This window comes from Myotis myotis, unplaced genomic scaffold, assembly GCF_014108235.1.
Source record: "Myotis myotis isolate mMyoMyo1 unplaced genomic scaffold, mMyoMyo1.p scaffold_m19_p_2, whole genome shotgun sequence".
In the NCBI taxonomy this organism is placed as follows: domain Eukaryota; kingdom Metazoa; phylum Chordata; class Mammalia; order Chiroptera; family Vespertilionidae; genus Myotis; species Myotis myotis.
In genome coordinates, this window is record NW_023416324.1 from 17176492 (window position 1) to 17198009 (window position 21518).

A 21518-nucleotide genomic window follows, 5' to 3' on the forward strand; every position below is an offset into this window, starting at 1 on the left:
AAAGGTTAGGGCGTTTCTTATCTTCATTCCAGGGAGTAAAGATTATGTAGCTTAAGCACAATTGTTCGTAGTTAAAGTGATTAATTACCCGCCTGGCACTTAGTTAAGAGGTTTTATTCCCTCCCTAACTTCAGGGGAAAATCCCTACCTGGGGAAACAACCTTTCTCAGAGAGGAGACCTTGGTTAAAACACATAGTGCCAAGAAGGTGAGCAAACATATTAAGAACAATATGCCATATATGCCAGGTCCCTTGAAACAGCAAGGATGGACCGGCTCCCGGCACAACAGCATGGATGGAACTGAAGAGTATTATGCTAAGCAAAATTAGCCAGTCGTAGAAAGATAAATAATAAATGATCTTACTCATTTGTGGAATATAATGAACAACATAAACTGATGAACAAAAACAGAACCAGAGTCATAGAAGCATCGAATAGACTGTCCAACCTATGAGAGAAGGTGGAGGGGTGAGGGGGTAAGAGATCAACTAAAGGACTTGTACGCATGCATATGAGCATAACCAATGGGCACAGATGGGGGGAGGGTCGGGGGGGATTTGCTGAGGTTGGGGGCAGCTGGGGAGAGGTCAGTGGGGGAGAAAGGAGACTTATGTAATACATTAAGCAATAAAAAAGTTAAATTAAAAAAAAAAAAAAAAAAAGGAGGAGAACCAAGATGGCGGCATAGGTTAATGCCGGAGTTTGCTGCTTTGAACAACTACTTCAAAAGTGAAACCAAAAAACGGAAGGGACATCACCCAGAACCACAGGAACGCTGGCTGAGTGGAAGTCCTACAACTAGGAGGAAAGAGAAACGCATACGGACACTCAGAGGAGGCACAGTGCTGAAGTCAAATTCTGAGGTGCGGAGTGCGCGGAATGGGCTGGCGGCGGAGGGCGTGGTTGTCGTTTTCAATCGGGAGGGAGTCGCAGACTCTGAGCTCCAGATCCGGGCGAGTCTTTAGGGACCCAGACTCAAACTGGAGCAGCGGGACTGTCTGGCTTCGGTCAGAGCGAGTGCAGCTTTCTCTCCGAGCTTTGCAGCGGGTGCTGGGACTCAGAGAGGCAGAGCCCCTGGGGACAGGACTGAGAGCCGCCATAACTGCTCTCTCCGGCCCACCCTGTTGATCCTGTGCGACCCGCCCCGCCCAAGCCCTGCACACAGGCATTTGCCGGATAGCCTCAGGCAAAGGCTAGATTAGCACCTCCCTAGAGGACAGAAGTTCTCTCACTGCTGACACAGCTGATTCTCATAGCCACTTGGCCTGGAGGTCAAACCCTCCCTGGAATTAGCTACAACAATCAAGATTTAACTATAAGACTGCGAACAAAGACCACTAGGGGGTACACCAAGGAAGCATAAAAAATGCGGAGACAAAGAAACAGGACAAAATTGTCAATGGAAGATATAGAGTTCAGAACCACACTTTTAAGGTCTCTCAAGAACTGTTTAGAAGCCGCCGATAAACTTAATGAGATCTACAAGAAAACTAATAAGACCCTCGATCTTATATTGGGGAACCAACTAGAAATTAAGCATACACGGACTGAAATAACGAATATTATACAGACTCCCGACAGCAGACCAGAGGAGCGCAAGAATCAAGTCAATGATTTGAAATGCGAGGAAGCAAAAAACACCGAACCGGAAAAGCAAAATGAAAAAAGAATCCAAAAATGCGAGGATAGTGTAAGGAGCCTCTGGGACAGCTTCAAGCGTACCAACATCAGAATTATAGGGGTGCCAGAAGATGAGAGAGAGCAAGATATTGAAAACCTATTTGAAGAAATAATGACAGAAAACTTCCCCCACCTGGTGAAAGAAATGGACTTACAGGTCCAAGAAGTGCGGAGAACCCCAAACAAAAGGAATCCAAAGAGGACCACACCAAGACACATCATAATTAAAATGCCAAGAGCAAAAGATAAAGAGAGAATCTTAAAAACAGCAAGAGAAAGAAACTCAGTTACCTACAAGGGAATACCCATACGACTGTCAGCTGATTTCTCAACAGAAACTTTGCAGGCCAAAAGGGAGTGGCAAGAAATATTCAAAGTGATGAATACCAAGAACCTACAACCAAGATTACTTTATCCAGCAAAGCTATCATTCAGAATTGAAGGTCAGATAAAGAGCTTCACAGATAAGGAAAAGCTAAAGGAGTTCATCACCACCAAACCAGGATTATATGAAATGCTGAAAGGTATCCTTTAAGAAGAGGAAGAGGAAGAAAAAGGTAAAGATACAAATTATGAACAACAAATATGCATCTATCAACAAGTGAATCTAAGAATCAAGTGAATAAATAATCTGATGAACAGAATGAACTGTTGATTATAATAGAATCAGGGACATAGAAAGGGAATGGACTGACTATTCCTGCGGGGGAAAGGGGTGTGGGAGATGCGGGAAGAGACTGGACAAAAATCGTGCACCTATGGATGAGGACAGTGGGTGGGGAGTGAGGGCGGAGGGTGGGGCGGGAACTGGGAGGAGGGGAGTTATGGGGGGAAAAAAAAAGAGGAACAAATGTAATAATCTGAACAATAAAGATTTAATTTAAAAAAAAAAAAAAAAAAAAAGGAAAGAAAAAGAGCTCTGTTACTGCCCAACCTCTTTACAGCTATGTGACCTTAAGCAAGTAACTTCTTTTTTGAGATTCACTTTCTTCTATCAGTAAAATGATAATATTACGAGGATATAGTGAAAATATTACAGTGCTATAAAAGGATTTTGAAAACCATAAGGCCCTGTCTACAGAGATATAATAATATAAGATGATATTAATATAAGTAAATTATACATGTTGCTTAGAGAAATGACATAGAATTAAAATAGTGATTGCTTGCCGAAACCGGTTTGGCTCAGTGGATAGAGCGTCGGCCTGCGGACTGAAAGGTCCCAGGTTCGATTCCGGTCAAGGGCATGTACCTGGGTTGCAGGCATATCCCCAGTAGGAGATGTGCAGGAGGCAGTTGATCGATGTTTCTCTCTCATCGATGTTTCTAACTCTCTATCTCTCTCCCTTCCTCTCTGTAAAAAATCAATAAAATATATTTTTAAAAAATAAAAATAAAAAATAATGATTGCTTGATTTAAAATATGTCTTATAGAGAAGAGAGCAGAGTGGTGCAGCACAAGCGTGCTGGGCCCATAAAATATGTCTTAGTAACTATAAGGAAACTGAAAATTTTGAAACTTTTAAAATCTAGATTTTTGTCTTTAATCTCACAGTCTCAGTAGAGTGAGATTAAATATATTATATGATCATTATGGTTTTTTCCCCCCAGACTGACATCTACAGACACCATTCCTAAAAGCAAATTTCTTGCACTGGGATCCAAATTTCGATACAGTGGCCGAACTCAAGCTCAAACCAGACAAGCTAGTGCTCTGATTGACAGGCCAGCCCCACACTTCGAGCGTACAGCAAGCAAACGGGCATCCCGGAGCCTTGATGGAGGTTTGTATTGAATTTTGGTGAGATATTAAGCATAATAGCATAAAAGATAACTCTTTAGGGAGAGATAAAGGAAGTACAGTTATCTATAAGAGAACCAAATTAAAGAATGTCATTGGTAAAATGAAATGGATCTCACTAATTATCTAAGTCAGTGGAATCATCTTAAGCAAAGAAAAACTGAGGTTCAGAGAGAGTAGTAACTAGACCAAAGTTCCACTGATAGGTAGTAGGAGGTTGAATACGACTAGAATTAGAATTCAGAACCTCTACTGCAGAGTGGAACTTAATGTAGTATATTGAACTAAAGCCTTCTTGAATGTTTTTGTTTGATTCTCACCCAAAGATAGGTTTCTGTTGGTTTTTTCTCTTTTTAGAGAGAGGAAGAGAGAGAGAGATATCAATTGGTTGTCTCCTGTATGCATCCCGTCTAGGGATTGAACCTACAACCTAGGTATGTGCTCTGACCGGGAATGAAACCCACAACCTTTCGGTGTATAGGATAGTGCTCCAACTCACTGAACCACCAGGCCAGGGCCCTCTTGAATGTTTTTAAATAGTTTTTTTTTTTTTTCAAGTAGAAAAGAGGAAAAGGGTCTGCCTCACTAGAGCAATTAGTTATTTTAGATCATTTGTCATGTGGCAATTATATACAGAAAAAGCAGTCCTATTATTGGAATCTCCAAATTTTGTTTAAAATAGGGAGAAAATAAATAAGTTTCGTGATTGTGTATTCTAACCGAAGATCTGTCTGAATTTTTCTCAGTATCAAGGATTTGAGAGCATTACTGAAATGAAGTAACAAGCCATATTCAGTTCTTTATGCCACTAAGAAAAGAAAAGGTGGCTAAAAGTTCAGAAGTCAGTAACCAAAGTAGAGTATTGATATATCTGGTGCTCAGAGCATCTTCTTCGCTAGCTGAAGAAGTAAAACTGGCTCAGATCCCAGTGTATATAACCAAGTGGTAAGTCACAAGGATAGCTAATAAAGATGACAAGAATCTTTCAACTTATATTTTTGTTGCCCTTTTTGCTTTTCAAGCCGTTTCCATATATTCCTACTTAGTAACAAGACACATTTAGGAATTCTTGTTTTGCTCATGAGGAAACTAGGGCACACAAAAAGTTATATAACTTGCAAGTGTCACACAACCATGAAGTTAATCCATTCTTCAGTTCTTGCCAGGGGAATACAATCCTATCATTTTTTGAAGCTTTAAACAAATCCCCAAGCCTGACTCTTAGATGTCTCATCTGTCTGTGGTGGACCTGGGCAATAGTCATTTTTAAGATCCACAGCTAATTCATGTGGGGTCCCTCTGGTAATGGAACCACTGATCCATTGCATACCTATTGTGCCTGTACTATACTAGCAGAAGCTGTGCTGGTAAGTTACAGAGCCAGAACTGGAAGTTAAGTCTCCTTTTACTCAACATGAGGGTTTTGAGTTTTACTCTTTATTGCTATAATGTATAAATGTCTAAGTTTCTGTTGTCAGAGGGGAGCAATATAATACTGGAATTAATGGGTTCATAAGATTATCACAACCAGCACTCCAGAAATGGGAAATAATTGAATTTTTCAGGTTAAATGTTCTCTACAGACGCATCAAGGTCTTGTATTAGTTAACAAAAGAATTCATTAAACTGAAGAGCCTAAGCACCTTAAAAGTATTCACTACCTGCAACACTGTGAATATACTAAAAACATTGAATTATGCACACTCTCTGGGTGAATTGTATGGTGTGTGAATTATATCTCAATGACCACAGCCACTGCCATGATTCTCTGTTCTGATCCATAGTTTGTAGTAGTCTGATTGAGAAGAGGAAAGAAAGTTCTCTCCAGGGCTCCCAGGTTATATTTTTCACTTGAATTGCATATCCATGAATACATAACTAATTTTTGCTCCACATGCTCTTGAAATATTAACCCATAACAAAAGAAATACAAAGACTTAGGTATGACATTAAAAGTTATTAATAGTTAGGGTTTGTAAAGTATTTTTATAGCCATTGAACATGCCTTCCCTGGTATTCTGTGGAGTTAATATCTTCCACATTTTACTAGTGATGCAACTTTCTGCCTCTGTTTCAGCTGCCAGTTTCCACACTTTTACCTACTTTTCCACATGCAGTATAGATTGCCAGGGCTAGGAATGCTGGAGACATACATCATTTGGCTCTGCAATATTAGTATTGTATTAAAACCAAACGCAAGTGGCAAAATAACACATGGTGAAAGCATGGGCTATGTTTCTGCAATGCCAGTCAGAATTGAATTAATTCTTTGAGAGGAGGTGTGAATACACATGTATAATGATACTTCAACACAACTGTGAGCAAAATATTTTGTCACATTCCCCTGTGTTGTTAGAATTGGTCTACCATCTGCCATTCTTGCATTGACTGGCTTAGAGCACCCATGAGAAGCAGGGACTTGCAACAGGGCAGAGTTTTCATTGAAAGATAAAGTAGGTTATTTTATTTCTGCTGTTATACCTATGTGTCCTCTGAGGAATGATTTCTTTCACTGGAGATCAATATAGGGTTATGAGCATTTCTTTCTTGGTGTTGTGTATATGAAGTAGTTGTGAATTTCATCTTTTTTATCCGTTCTGATTCATGGAATTTTTTTGTTTTACCTAATCCTTACTGTTTATAAGTCTAAATTTATCAGAAGTTAAATTCAGTCTACTCCGTTTAAGGAGGCAAAAACATGTGTTATACAAATTGTAAAGGTTTTCATGCAAAATAATTAAAATTTAAAAGTCTCAGTACATGCAAGGATGAATTGTTATCAGAAATATTAAATCATGTACAAACACACTGCAATCCTAGACACTGTTGGGTGAGATTTTACTACAAAGTGTATAGATGTTTTCTTTTAGTCCCTGGAAGAAGGAAGATAAAAATCATAAGAGTGTGAATGATTGCTTTGAAATAAGTGATCTGAAACTTAGCTGTCAAATAGTCGAAACCAAAACTCTGAAGAGATCAAGATTTTGTCATAAACCTAAATTGAATATTCTCTCTAAAAGGTTAGTTAACCTCAGCAACCTTAGCCTGTACACTCTGTATGCCAGTACCTCCTTCCACTTCTCTTCCCAGTTGTAACAACCAAAAATGTCTCCAGACAGTGCCATGTGTTCTGTGGGAGGCATAAATTACTCGTGGTTGAGAGCTGCTGGCTTAAATATATTCGAGAATAGGAGTTATAATACAAATTGATAAGACTCAAGGAGTTGGTGGGACAGAACCTAAAAGGTTAGAGGTATTTCTGGTGTGTTTTTTTTTCCAAGGACTAACAGCCAAACATTTTGAATTCATATTATTTTAATCACATGACTTATTAAAAAGGAAAGTGTTGTGTTCAAAGATTTACCCTTAAACATGCATCAAAAGCATACTGTCTTAAAAGATCCATTTACCGCCCTAACTGGTTTGGCTCAGTGGATAGAGCGTCGGCCTGCGGACTCAAGGGTCCCAGGTTCGATTCCGGTCAAGGGCATGTACCTTGGTTGCAGGCACGTCCCCAGTGTAGGGTGTGCTGGAGGCAACTGATCGATGTTTCTAATTCTCTATCCCTCTCCCTTCCTCTGTGAAAAAAAAAGCCTCAATAAAATATATTTTTTTAAAAAAGATCCATTTACCAAGTTATTTTGTAATCATTCTGAGGAGGCTTCACAGAAGAAATCAAGCTTATTCCTTTTCCCTAGAATATACTTTTAGGTTCCTGAAATTACCCATAAGTGAATAGATCTTTATTTGTTTTTTAAAAAAATTATTTTTGTTGATTTCAGATAGGAAAAGGGAAGGAGAGAAACATCAATGATGAAAGAGAATTATTGATTGGCTGCCTCCTGCGCATGCCCCCTACTGGGGATTGAGCTTGCAACCTGGGCATGTGCCCCCACTGGGAATCCAACTGTGACCTCCTGGTTCATAGATCAATGCTCAACCACTGAGCCACACCAACTGGGCATAGATCTTTATTTCAAAGAGGCTTCATGGAAGAAATAAGACTTGATTAAACCCCTTCTTTTTCTACATAGACTGCATTACAGGTTCTTGAAACAGATTACTAGGTTACACAATCTTGGTAACTTTTTAATAAAATGAGTTTTCAATTTCTTTTCTTATTTTGATGTCAGCACCTCCACCCCTGACTCCTGTTAATGGAACATGATCACCTGCACATTTTAGTTTTTTTCTTATTGCCATCAATTACCTGGCTGAGCAGTACTAATGATTTATTTTTGTACCTTCTGTGTGATAGTCACTGGACGCTGTAGCATTCATATGGTCACCTGGTGACTTCGAAGTGGTACAGTGACTCTTGCCTTCACTTATTCTCTTTTCCTTTTCTCACATAACAGCGGCTGTCGATTCAACAGACCGAAGTCCTCGGCCCACTTCTGCACCGGCCATTGCTCAGAGTCAGGACACAGAAGGCAGTGTGCCAGGTGCACCTGCCAAAAAAACAGTGGTTTCTAAAGCACAGAAGGAAACAGTGAAGGACGAAGTGAAAAAGGAAGAAGTGCCACCTGAGCAAGCTGAGCCAGAGCCCACAGAAGTGTGGAAGGTATGTCGTAAGTCCACGTATCTGGCAAATTAACTTTCCCATTTAGAGGTGTTAACTGCTTGGCCAGGAAGGTTTTCAAAGCATTAATTCCTATAGAATCCTTACAAAGTTATTTCTCCCTTACTCTTTCTTAAAGAAAGTATCTCCCATGAACCTGTAAAATGTTTTCATAGAATGTTTTCAATGTCATGAAGACTGTGAGCTATTCAGAAGTTTTCACATGACCCAACCTTAACTCAGCTTTTATCTAAAAAAGAAATAATAATAAGTCTATAAAACACGGCAGCACTGTGATCATCTGCTTTTAAAAATGTTTTACTCATCCAGAAGGAATATCTGTATTCCTTTTTAAGAGTATGCCATGCTAGTGTGATAAAAATACAATTTGTTTTCCCTAAGTTGGATATGTGTGTAACATAGCCAGAGATTATCCAGGTATTACATAAATTGCATCTATGTGGTTGTTGCTTTCCAAAAAGAGGAAGATCCAGTATGTGGGAGAGGTTATGCTACTGACTTACTGATAGTTCTGAGTTGATTGTACCCTTAGTCACCGAACCGTATTGAAAAATTACTAATTTAATTAGCAGATTTTCCAGGAGTAACAGTAACTGGACTGATCTTTTATGTGTTGATAAGTGGTGAGGGAGTTGAGGTGCTAGTTCAGATTTATTGAAGTAAATACAAATCTCTCTTTTGACAACAGAAATTAATCGACTCAGTCTTTATAAGAAAAATGATGTCTTTATATGTCTGTTTAGAAATTTAAAACCATATAAGACCTTGTGCTCTCACCTTGGCAGATGGATTAATTTTGTTCTTTTGGAGTCAGTTCAACATCTAGTTTATCTGTAGAGCAGAGGGCAAGTTGGCTCTGTGTTGATGGTATTAAAAAGAAACTGTGCAATACAACGTGCAGTTTTCACTGTCCTTTGAGATCAACTTGAGTCCAGAGAGAAAACAAAAAACATTTGATTGAATGATGGGTGTTTGCATTTTTGTACCAGCCAAATGTGCATGACACCAGCCATCCAGTTCAATGTCAACAGTGCCTTTTTCATGTTAGACTACCCAGTTTAAAGTTACGATCTCTTACCTGGCACTTCTGACTGTTATACTAACTGGAAAGTGTTGGATTACTGGAGTTGACAAGGGAATCTTTTTGAATGACAAAAGATTCCTTTGCCTATAAGCAGACACAAGTGTCTTCAAGAAAGGTTCCCTTTGCTCTTGGGACCTCAGCAGAGTGGAGAGATCGCTTTCTGGTATATGGTCCCCATTTAAGTGCCTGAAGGGGGTCTTCCTGCCAATTAATTCTGTATAATATTGTTTTGAGATACTTGTGTTGAGATCAGACTGAAAACCACCTGTGATGACCACCTATTCCTATGATACAGTACAGAATTAAGGGTGACTCTGAGTTGATTTTATTTGTAGCAGTTAAATAATTATGGAATTTACTTGAGTCATATTTTTTACTTGAGCTATATTTTTATATAAAGCAATAGCAGTAATAAAGTAGTCTTGTAGCTGTGTAAATTTCACTATCTAACACTAATTTAGTGCCAGATAGAGAGAGCTTTTTGGCATCTTGAGTCATTTGACAAGACCTGTTTTGCAGGTGTGTACATCTTGTCACTTAAGGTTCTCTGTAGGGGGCATACACAGAACTACTGCTGCTACTTGGCCTCCATTCTTAGACCAAAGTAGAGGCTCTCAATTTCTGCTGTTGATTGCTAGGAACCCAAAGCAAAAATATCATTATTCCTTTACACAAGTAATTTAAGCTTTACAAAATAATTAAAAACTACCATTTGCTAAGCATTCACAAGTCTATGAAAATATCATTTCCACTTTATCAATAAAAAATTTAAACTAACTTAAACTCAGAGAGGTGAAATAACTTAGTTTATTTAATCACATAACCAGTATACTGGGATTCAGAATAGAACTGACCTAAATTGTTAATTACCCTTGGTAGTTAAAAGTGCTCTTATGGATGTGTTTCTGATTTGACCTGTCACAAGATTTGGTGTTATCTTATGTTCTTCACAGTCAGTCCTAGAGAAAATAGCACAGTGACATTGTACTTTGAAGTTATGCTGCCAAGTGTGTTAAAAATAAACCCACTGATCGATTTGGTTCTTTAGAGAACTTGATGCAAAGCATCTGAGTTGACCCTTAATAAAAACAGTTTTCTAATTTTGAGATATCCAGTGCATTAGGCATTGCTCACTTTATTATGCTTTCTCTTAATAGTCTGTCTAGTGTTTGTTTATTTATACTTACTCCATTTGGGGTATATGAAATGACTATTACTAAAGGTATTTCAAAGCTAGGCAAGAGGCCTTAGTTATTCTCTTCTTAGTATTAAGGATGAATCTTACCCATTCACCAAACAGATGGGCTCCAGCTGCCTAGAGAGGAGATTATAGAATGTTGAATACTGCAGCTGAGCCCTGTGTGTGCGTATTTATAAACCAGCCTTAGTAATAATTGCATGCATCAGTAACAGTTTGGATTAAGTTTATTTTGATGTTTTGTTGTCTAATAAACTCGAGAGTGAAACTGCCTCCTTAAATATATTGGTCAACTACCAAAATGTTTTATACTTACCTGCTTGGTGTTATATGTGCGCTTTAACTGCAAAGATTTTCTTTTTGTTTCTAACTATCATGTATGTCATACATTGATATCTTCATTTGTAAATTTGTTTTTAAATGTTATTTAAGGTACCTCTAGATCATTAAAAAGCAAAACAAAAACATATGGCTTTTTTAAGCCTAATTATTTTTAGTACGTACTTTTTTATAAATAAGTATAAAATGTTCATCAGTAGGATAATTACCTTAGTTTTCTTTACTGATCACTTGCTGTCCATATTACCTCTTCAGCCTTGAAAATGTGATGAACTAACAGATTGCCCTTGAGAGTAATGACCCTCCCTCTTACCCCCCCTAAAGGCTGCATCATGATGATTACATATCAACTTATTTTACCACCAGCTTACAGATGCGGCTTTTTTGAAAATAATGCTATTCATAGGAACCTACTAACCTAAAATGTTTTTAACCACTTTATTTCTTAAATGTAGGGGGAAAAAACCCACATCGAGGTCACAGTACCCACCTCAAATGGTGACCAAACACAGGTTTGTGCCAGTAGGACACTTGTTCCTTTTCCCCTCCCTCCTCAATGTTTATTTCTCCCCAACTCCCCTCTCCTTAAAAAAATTAAATTAAATTAAGGTTCCAACTAACTTTAATGAGCCAATATTTTATCATTTTTCTTTCTTTTTTTTAATAATGGCAAAACAGAAGCTTGCAGAAAAAACTGAAGATCTGATAAGAATGAGGAAGGTTAGCCATTTTTCACTTTCACAAAACTGCATTAGCATCACCCATGCTGACTTTTACAGTGCATTAAAAAGACAGTGATCCATTCTTTTCATTGATTTCTCTTAATCAGAAATTACTTTCAAGTAAAGATAGATGTATATGTATGCATCTGTGCACACACATATGATACAAAAGACATTATAATCCTATACTATAATTGAAAAATTTCATTAAAATAAACTTTCCAGTAGAAAAATATCTTTTGAAACACAGTAAAATGATTAGTAAAGGCCAAACCTATCCTTTATTAAATTTTATAAGAAATATTTCACAGTGGCACCATATTCTTGAAATCGTTGGCAATATTGTATACATATTTATTATGGAAACCATCATAGCATTTCCCAGTACTGTTAATAACTGGGTTTGACTGCTCTGTGCCTTTTTCTTCCCAATTATAGAGTGAGATGAATCAGTTTCTGCTGAATATAATATTGAATGATCATATATAAAATACCCATAGATCTTTCTTATGAAAAGTATTAGAGATGTACATATTGCATTATGAGTATGTATGAAATATGTCAAAAAACTAAATAATGCTTTTTAAAATATATTTCTTTATTGATTTCAGAGAGGAAGGGAGAGGGAGAAAGAGATAGGAACATCAGTGATGAGAGAGAATCATTGATCAGCTGCCTCCTACATGCCTCCTATTGGGGGTCAAGCCCGCAACGCGGGTATGTGCCCTTGGCCGGAATGGAACCTGAGACCCGTAAGTCTGCAGGCCGAGGCTCTATCCACTGAGCCAAATCAGCTAGGGCTAAATAATGTTTTAAAGTATTTAGCTATTCCAGAGATACAGGAAGGAACATGGAGTTTTAATGCTTCTTAAAATCATGTGTTAAGATAACCCCTCAAACAGCTCAACTTAAAAAATGAACATAAAACATCTTATTATATAAGAAGCCAATGAAGCCAGGAGCACTGTCTGTTTAAATAACTTCATCACATTCTTCCATCGTTCATGGACAAGGTCATCCATTTCCCAGTGGTAATCGTGTTCTCTGTGTGTCCTTGTGGTTCTGTGACCATTTCATGTTGGCTTTGCTGCGCTGTGGACATTTAATTTTAAACAATTTTTGGTTTGCCAATTTGCAGTTTTTCCCCCGCAAGAACAGTATTTTAATTTTTTATGCTTTCTGTTTTTCCCCTCTTTCATTTTCACAGAAAAAGAGAGAGAGACTAGATGGTGAAAACATTTATATCAGACATAGCAATTTAATGTTGGAGGTTTGTATGAACTTGAAGCTTATTTCATTTGGTTGCCTGTAACTTCCTGCATTCTTTGCTGATGCCCCTTTCTTCTTTCTGTGCTGCGTTTGGTTTTGCATGCCATTGCATGGGAGAATTTTAGGTTTAAAATGCTTTTGCATGTTGGTAAACACAAAGATATGTAACCATCTCACCTGATTCTTTTTAGTTTCCATCTCTCATACTTATCTAAAAAATATATGATTGGGAATACCTTTGCCTCTTGTGGTTCCATTGTTTTACCCACTTTTAGAAAATTTTACATCTCTGTTAAAAAAAATTCATTGAATTTTCTAAGAGTATAAATATAAACTGCTACATGTTCCAAGCATCAATTTTTTTTATCTTCTGAACTGAGTGTGGAAAAGCAAGAGAAATGACCACAATTCAAAATGGACTTAAAATTTTGGAGATACCAGGAAATGGTGGAAGGACAGTCAGAGGGAAGGAAAAGACACAGAAAGGAGAGAAGGGAGCCTAGCATTTAATGAGTAGTTACTATGACCTAAGATGGTTTAATCATAAAAACAGGTATGTGGGTATGAGATTATTATTTTAAAGATGAGAAAATTGAAGCTTAGAGAAATTAACTAATTTCCATATGGTCATAGAACTGGTAAATTGGTAAAGCTAGAGTTTGAGGTAGGCCTGTCTAACTCTATTACACTACTTCCGCCCCCCCCCCTCACCCCCCCAACTAAGAAATAGCAACATACCGTCGATTATAGCAATTGTAAGGTCATTTTCCCATTACAATCAACATTGGTGAGAATTTTATCAGAGTTATGTTGCATACTTTATCTAGTTCTGGGCTCCATATTGGATAGGGATGCAAAGTTAATTAGAAGATTTGGAGAACTCTGAGGAAAAAATAAGGAAATGAATTATTCTGTATAGAGAACAAACTGAGGCTATGTTAGTTTACACATCAAAAAACTCATATAGAAGTTGATGACCAAATTATTTTACAATTCCACTCAAAACAGAGCCAAAAGAAACAACCACAAACTCTGATATCAGGGATTTAACTTAGTTAAAAAGGAAATATAAATATACAGGAAGATGATGAACATGGTTTCAGCCTTCAGAAGGCTTATGGTGTGAGGAAGTGGAGAGGAGAGTAACAATAAACAAGTGAACAAATAGTAATAAAATGGTTACAAGTTGTTATAAAAGCGATGAAGGAAATAAACCATAGGCTGTGCTAATAAAAGGGATCTACTGTGATAAGATGGATAGGAAAGTTCTCTCTCTGAAGAGACAACATTTTAGTTGAGACCTGAAAGATGAGCATATATTAAATGTGGTCAATACTATTAATCTGGAATATTAAAGAAACTTTTTAGGATAGATCACTGATTTAATGTAATGGTCTCTAATAATTACTTAAGCTCATCTTATTCTTTGTCAAAACATAAATTTTGAGTGCCTGCTATGTATATATAAGGTACTTTGATGAAAGTAACACAGGTTATGGCCAGCCTTCGTTAATCATGTACTATGTGGTGGGTACAATAGCAAGTGCTCTACGTACATTTACCTCATGTAGCATGAGGTTTTTCAAAGCTGGACCCTAGGATATTTCAAGCGTGGCAACTAGATCTCTTTGCTTTAGCCCATAACTAAAACTAGACTTGAATGGTTCCTCTTCTGAGATTAGGAAAAATAACTGATTTCAGTTGATCTCCTTGAACTCAGCAATATAACATCTCCTAATTCCAAACATGCCAGTTTCTTGGCCTCCTCTTAACTGGAACCTGCAGTACCAATCATATATTTGTCCTTTGTCTCATGAGGTGTGTTATGGCTTCTGAGACTCATAAAGTCCCTGTGTGTGGTGTGTTTTTCCCCAGCATTTCACTGACAGCCATGAGAGGGGATTTCTAATAAGTGTGTGCTTGAAAATTAAAACTACTAACTACCTTTTGAGAATATTTTATATTTAATGAAGTGTTTTGGTTTGATTGCTGCTAAAATTAAAATATGATAGGCATCAAAAAATGTCTAACCTGAAAACAGCCAAAGTAATTTGGCTAACCATCATTCTGTAGTTATTATAAAAGTTTGGGTGTGTTTTTTTTTTCCTGTTAGGAAATTCTCTCAAGTTATCTGTCACTCTAGCAGTTGGTTTTTGTTTTTTTTTTAAGCGTCCCTCCTCCCTCTACTCCTACCCTACCCCCACTAATGCTTTGTTCTGGCACAAATAAGGTCGGGTTAATTTTTAGATGTACCGCCTCCTCCTCCTCCATCTCCCAGAGGGAACCTGTAGCAAGTGTCTATGACAAATTCTATTTGGAACAGGTCCCTTTGAGCTCTTAATTTTACTCTGTGCCCCCACAGGTTTCCAACAGCCAGCTAAGAAGGATGGAGAAAGCTCCCTCAGAAACCATTGATGTTATTGAAACACTTATTTTCTCAGGTTCCAAGCCAGAGAAAAGCTAGGCAAGAAGAGTAACAAACTCTCGTGTTAAAAGGTTAACCTAGAGAGTCAGAGTTTTACCATAGCATCTCTTGCTCATTTATATTTTGCTCCATTCGTTCTTTTAACTCTCCCCCAAGTGTTAAGTTGTTCTTGGCCTGAGCAGATTTAATTTCCAGTCAGGTGCTGGGTCACAGGTCTTACATGCCTGGTGAGTTCAGATGCTCAGCCTACTACAGAGTCTTTGAGCTTGTTTATGCCTTTTCTCTAGCTAGTAAACATGCTTTTCTTGCTTTCAGATAGAACAAAAGTGCAAAGTGTTGTTTCCCCATGGTGAAGCCCATGTTCATGAGCTATACTTACACTTCATCCCAGAAAGCAAGAGGTACTCTTATGGGGGAGCTGCAGGATTGCCCTTTTGGGGTTAGTTTTCTCTTTGAATGACCGCAAATCAAATATACATGGTTCATTCTTTTTTTTTTTTTTAAATATATTTTTATTGATTTCAGAGAGGAAGGGAGAGGGAGAGATAGATAGAAACATCAATGATGAGAATCATTGATTGGCTGCCTGCTGCACGCCCCCTACTGGGGATTGAGCCCGCAACACAGGTATGTGCCCTTGACCGGAATCGAACCCGGGACCTTTCAGTTCATAGGCCGACGCTCTATCCACTGAGCCAAACCGGCTAGGGCTACATGGTTCATTCTTGCAAAAATAAAAAGCATGGACTACTAAATGAATTTTCTGAATGAATATCTCCAGAATCAAAGTTGTGTCATGTGCCTTACTGTTTCTTTTTTCCTATGCTATTTGTTATTTTCCCTTTGACACTGCTTTTGAAAAATATTTAATGTAGTTAAAGCCTAAATTGCTGCAGAAAAAACTTTTAAAACAAATTTTTATTTCAGTGAGTTCCAATTTTTTTCCAAATGAGGCTGTTCCCCACAAGAGTAAAAAAGAAAAAAAGAAGACAAATCCCAAAATTCACATTGCATATTAGGAGATATATTTAGTGTTATGCTTTTCTTGGATACAGAGCTGCCTTGATATATAACAAACACAGAATTTTTAGCAGTCATCAGGTGACAGGCTCCCACATATTTTGATCTCAAGTATAAATCTTTTGAGTTTTTTCAGAGAAGAATTTTGGCAAAGAACATTTGAGTTTTTGTCTTCAAGTTGTATTTCTCAGATTATTTCTGGCCAAATCTCCCTTTTGAAAGTTGTTATATACCTCCCGTTACTTAAACCTAAGTATTTCTCATTATTACAAGCTTTACCAATCTTAGTTTTGATCATTTCTCCCTAGAATATGCCCTTTAAGTGCCTACCCCTGGTTGTCCAGTATGCACATCTGCTGGAACAGTTGAGGTATTTTAAATCGTCAAGGAGGTATATAAATTATTTTATGAACTCTTGTTAAATCACTCCCAATTCATTGACGTTTAGTAGAAGAAGGCCCCTATTTTTTAATTGTACTAAGGGATAAAGTGAAGCTGTCAGAGGCTGGAAAGCATAAGCCTTTTAGTTTATATGAATAGTATTGGCAAAGGAAAAAAAAAGCCATTATATGACATACCCCTGACTAAATATTCAGAGATAGTAACAACCTGCTCTGGAAGCTTGAGCCTGAAATTTCAGTAACTTTTTTTTTTTTTGTAATCTTGGAGCCAATCACTTTCTCACAGAGAGTCTTTTTTTTTTTCTTCTTTTAATTATAGTTGACATACAATATTATATTAGTTTCAGGTGTATAACTTAGAGAATCAACATTTATGTACTAGTAATAAATTCTTATATCAAGAAAGGACTATTCCTGTTTACTAAAAACCAGCAACAGCCACTAAATAATAGGGAAGCAAAACTTTCTCTAGGTAGAAATAGAGGAATATTGTACAGTTGCAACTCACCAATGCAAGGCAGTCAGTGATAGAAACTGAATCTTTCACCGTGTCCTTCATTTAATAGTTTCTCCTTGTCTATTGCTATCTCCATCCTGCCTGAGCTGAGCCTAAATCAGTTTATATCAAGCTGAGGCTAACTGAGTATGAGATTACCTACCTTCTTGGGATGAGGAGTTGGAGATCTAGCGCTGTGTCATAATGGGAAGAGAGTTGTAAAATTGAGTGAGCTTCTAATGGGTTATATAACTGCTAAGCGCTATGGGGTTTTGATGCTTCACTGCTTCCAAGAAAAGCACCTTGTTGAAAAAAAAAAAAGGCAAGCAATTATACCATGTTGTATATTTACAATTTGAATACAATTTATGGGTTAGCTATATCTATCCCTGGATGTGGTGGTGTGTTTTCTACCAGTGCTCATAATCTGTGATGGGCTTCCCTTGGTACTTTTTTTTTCTCTGAGTATTTATTGTTTTGCATCTTTACCCTTCCAACTATAGGATTTAGACAAAAGTCAAGAAGAGATCAAAAAACATCATGCCAGCATCAGTGAACTGAAAAAGAACTTCATGGAATCCGTACCTGAACCACGGCCTAGTGAGTGGGATAAACGCTTATCCACTCACTCCCCGTTCCGAACACTTAACATCAATGGCCAAATCCCAACAGGAGAAGGAGTGAGTACTTTATTCACGTGACCAATTATCAGAATTAGTGAAATAAGTGTTTTTATATTCATATTCTGTATCTGAGAGAAAGTTTAGAGCTGAAATTTAGCTTTGGTGTCTCACCAGTTCATTGCAGCTTTAAGGCATTCGTAATCGAACACTGGTTTTTTTAAGTTATTTGGACCACCCAGTCTAATTAAGAGAGCCAGAGCTACCAGTAGATGATTAGGGTCTGAGAACTCTCTGTAGCTGCATGCTTCTGGCTAGTGTGTGTTTACAAATTGACCATAAGCCAACGGAACTTTATGGTCAAACTGTGCCTTCAAGGACCAGAGAGTACACTAAATTTAGTAAGGTCAAAATTAGAAAGGAATAAGCATTTTTAAAAAACTTATTTGAACATTTGAATAACTTATAAATGTCTGGAATGGTTGACCATAATTATATAATAAACCTAGGAGGCCCCTAAGCCTGCGAATGCAGAATACCAAATATTAAATTATTGTATTTCAATTTTAGAAAAACTGTTGATGATTTATTTTATTTTTATGAGAAATATCAAACTTTTAATACACTGCTTTATAACATAGTCACAATTAGAGAAACCAGAGATACTTTCCAGGGGCTATTCTTTTTCTGTTATTGTTGTCATTCCTATTGTAGAAATTCTACACCCAAATAAATGAATCTGTGTAATGAAAATGTCTAAAAGTTACCTTGAGCATATATTCAAAAATTCTTTACTTAATCTTTAGCCTGCCGGGCTAAATATTTATATAAATAGTTACAATGACTTTGCTGAGTGACTGTAATGATCTTTAAATTATATGCTTGTTCCCCCCCCGCCCAAAGCAATAGCAATTCTAGTTAAGAAAAGTAAAGTGATATCTTAATAATTTTTAAAAATTGCTTTTATATTCAGAATTTAGGATAAACTATCCAACTTATTTAGTTTCTGGAACTGGAGAAGATAGTAAAAGTTGGTTTACAAAGGGTACTTTCTTTATTTTTCAAAATGTGATTAAAATTGGCTAATGATTCTCTAAATGGAGTCAAACCAGTTTCACTGAGTAAGGGTGGAGAAATCCTGAACGATGAGCAGCTAAGTAGAGTTACCAGGGATGCAGGATGCAGTTGTCCCTGTTCATTGTCTTCGAGGCCTCCATGCCCTGATGGACATGGACGTAGTTTTGTATTCTAAATCTAGCGAATGTCCCCTGAACTGACTTTTTTTCTGGTGGACAAAATGCGTTTCTATCTTGCCTGGTAACTGCATATTTCCTAGAAGTTTTCTTTTTGGTTTTGTGCAAATAATAAAAGATGCTCACCTACTTTGGAAAAAGTAAAGAGTATTCTCTTGTATGAGGTTTGGTAAATTTGAATCAGTCTCCATTTCCAGAAAATGTCTTATATCTTAATAGAAACCCTTCAGAAACCATCTCAGGACTGGTTTGGGGAATGGCTGTGTCATTCTGTGGACTTTAAAGAAATGACTCTTTATAAATTAAATTACATCATTGGGGATAGTTGTGAAACTTTAGCTCTATGTTTGTGTATATTACCCCTCTAAATGAATAATGGAATAAATAAGAACTGTACTGTGGTAGCCTTTTGTATAGGATAACTCCACTTTCTGGCATATCTTACTTTTTCTTTAATAATTAGAACAATATTTCTGTTCTCTGGGGATACCTCTTCCACCTTTGACAGCATTGTTGTTGCATTGCAAAGCAACTGAATTTTTATAATTTGTGTATGACCAGGTGAAGAAAACTGTCCTTCCCTCGGAAAGAAAGGTTGGTGGGCCAGAGGTAAAGCTGCTGTTACTTGTGCTTCTCGATCACAATTTGCTCTTGCCATGGCACTAAGCAGATAATGCCCCAGAATTGAACAGCAGCGGCTAATTTATTTTTCTTTTGGCGATACTAGTAAATTCACACCCACCACCTTTTGACCTAACACATAACATTTCCACTGCTGCAGCTTTTGCAGCTTCCAAATTGCTTATGTTGGCGCATGGCTGGTTGAAAAGCTGCATGCAGATGTAAATATGTTTTCAGAGAGAAAATGAATTTAATTGTACCCTGTTCTTTTTATGTTGTCTTTCTTCTCCCTTTGTTTTCTGTTAAAAATCATTATTATAATTTTGCATCCTTTCTTTTCCTTTTTTTCTTTTTTGCTGACCAGTCCCCCAGCTACTTTCTCCCTGATACATATCACTTAGGGGTGTGCAAAGAGCCAGTGTCGACCTTCCAAACTGATCCGAGAAGGCTGGCTCACCTGCGAGAACTTAGAGCCAAGTTTTTCCTTTCATAGATAACAACATCTGTCTTGATTGGATGGCAGAGTACAGAAATTTGGGCGAGGGGCGGGGAGCAGGGGCTTGAGAAAAACTTAACAATTGGACAATTGTAAAAAAATAACTCTCCTTAAAAGTATCAAAAGTATTTGCCTAATGTGATCTATAAACCTTCATGGTGGTCATTATTATTTATTTTTAATCATAATTCCAAGAGAGAGGGGAAGGTAGTTTATAATTGTAAATTTGTGGGGTTTTGGTTTTTGGTGGGGTTTTTTGATAGACCTCGGAGGCACATATAAAATTTTATACATTTTTTTCTCTGCAATCTTTAAAATGTATAGGATTAAGGTTTTTATTCCCTTGAGCAAAAGCTAATTGCCGTATTGAATGAACTGTTCGTTTTTAAAATCTATATGAAGAAATATGAGGGTAACTTTATATTCTGCCATTCTATTTGTAATAAAGGTAACTTTTCTGATGGCAAGAAGAATGCTTCATTATTGGTTTTGCCCAATTGATCTAAGAAAAATTGACAGCACCAAAACAATGAAAAGTGACCCAAATTCTTATGTGAATATCCTCGAAGGAGGAATAAATGCTGTAAGGAAGTCCAGTGATTCCTTGATTTGTCAGGACTTCTAGTGTTCATTCAAAAAAGTTATCTTTGAGTATTGTGTTATAAAAACTTTGCTGGGATAAATTGTCAAAATAAAATAGAGTGTCCAAAAGATTTTCCCAAATCCTTTGCACATCCCCAAGTATCACTTTTAAGCATTTTCCATCTGTCATTTTGTTCATCTTTCTCTGTCTTTCTTGATCTTCTACCGTGAAAGCAGACACAGGAACGTGCTCTGTTAGTACAGGATGAAGAGAAAATTAAAAGGCAAGAGAGATCTACTGAAAGAGCTTTGCCCCAGCAAGAAAATGAAGAAGTTCTTCCCAAGGTTTCTATTCCAATCCCTGAGGATCACAAGTCTTTCAAAAAGTGCCACCTCTACTCTAATACTCTTCCATCTCCTCGTATTCCTTTCATGATGTCTTTTCTCGTGGTTCTTGCATTGGCTGTTTGGTGGTTGGTCTTTCTGTGATTGGAAAACAGGGTGCTCATCTGAAATGTCAAGACTAAAACTGTCGAACTTTTGGCTTCTACTGTATGATGCCCTCTGATCTTGATAGCTCACTGTCCTTGATAGCTCTTGTGATCATTTTTCTGTCAATAAAATGTTACTCTTTGTAGAATATGCATTATGGGGTACAAAGGAGTAGGAATGGATTGCCTAAGGCAGCTTTCTTCACTGAAGTGAACAAGTTTAGACTAATCAGATTTAAGCGTATGGCAGGTTGGTACTTTCTCCAAAAGCTTTTGCTCTTTTATCTTTTATGTTTTTATTATTGTTGCTGTGTCCTCCTCTCCAATGTTTCACACAAAGCAAGATACTCTGCAGAAACATTCAATGGAATATTTTCCTAATCTTCCATAGTCATTTGTGTGGCCCAGGCTCAGTAGTTTAAGAAAAAAATTCAACT

General features: G+C 37.3%; 1 protein-coding gene across 44 annotated transcripts in view; it reads left to right on the forward strand.

The window, feature by feature from the left end:
* The window catches only part of EPB41 (erythrocyte membrane protein band 4.1), a 166447-nt gene that overhangs the window by 108435 nt on the left and 36494 nt on the right, over positions 1-21518 (forward strand). For 10 of the 44 annotated variants that reach the window (XR_004973887.1, XR_004973891.1, XR_004973890.1 and 7 more), the window contains exons 10-17: positions 3293-3465; positions 7841-8046; positions 11141-11197; positions 11364-11405; positions 12615-12677; positions 17522-17698; positions 19453-19500; positions 20828-20935. Coding sequence is in view for 36 of the 44 variants with exons in the window: in XM_036348073.1 (XP_036203966.1) it covers positions 3293-3465; positions 7841-8046; positions 11141-11197; positions 11364-11405; positions 12615-12677; positions 17522-17698; positions 19453-19500; positions 20828-20935 (874 nt within the window). In the remaining 8 variants the exon portion in view is untranslated. Of the gene's footprint in view, positions 1-3292; positions 3466-7840; positions 8047-11140; positions 11198-11363; positions 11406-12614; positions 12678-17521; positions 17699-19452; positions 19501-19876; positions 20476-20827; positions 21332-21518 lie in introns of those variants that run through there. The other 34 variants (XR_004973893.1, XR_004973894.1, XM_036348078.1 and 31 more) reach the window with 12 other exon arrangements.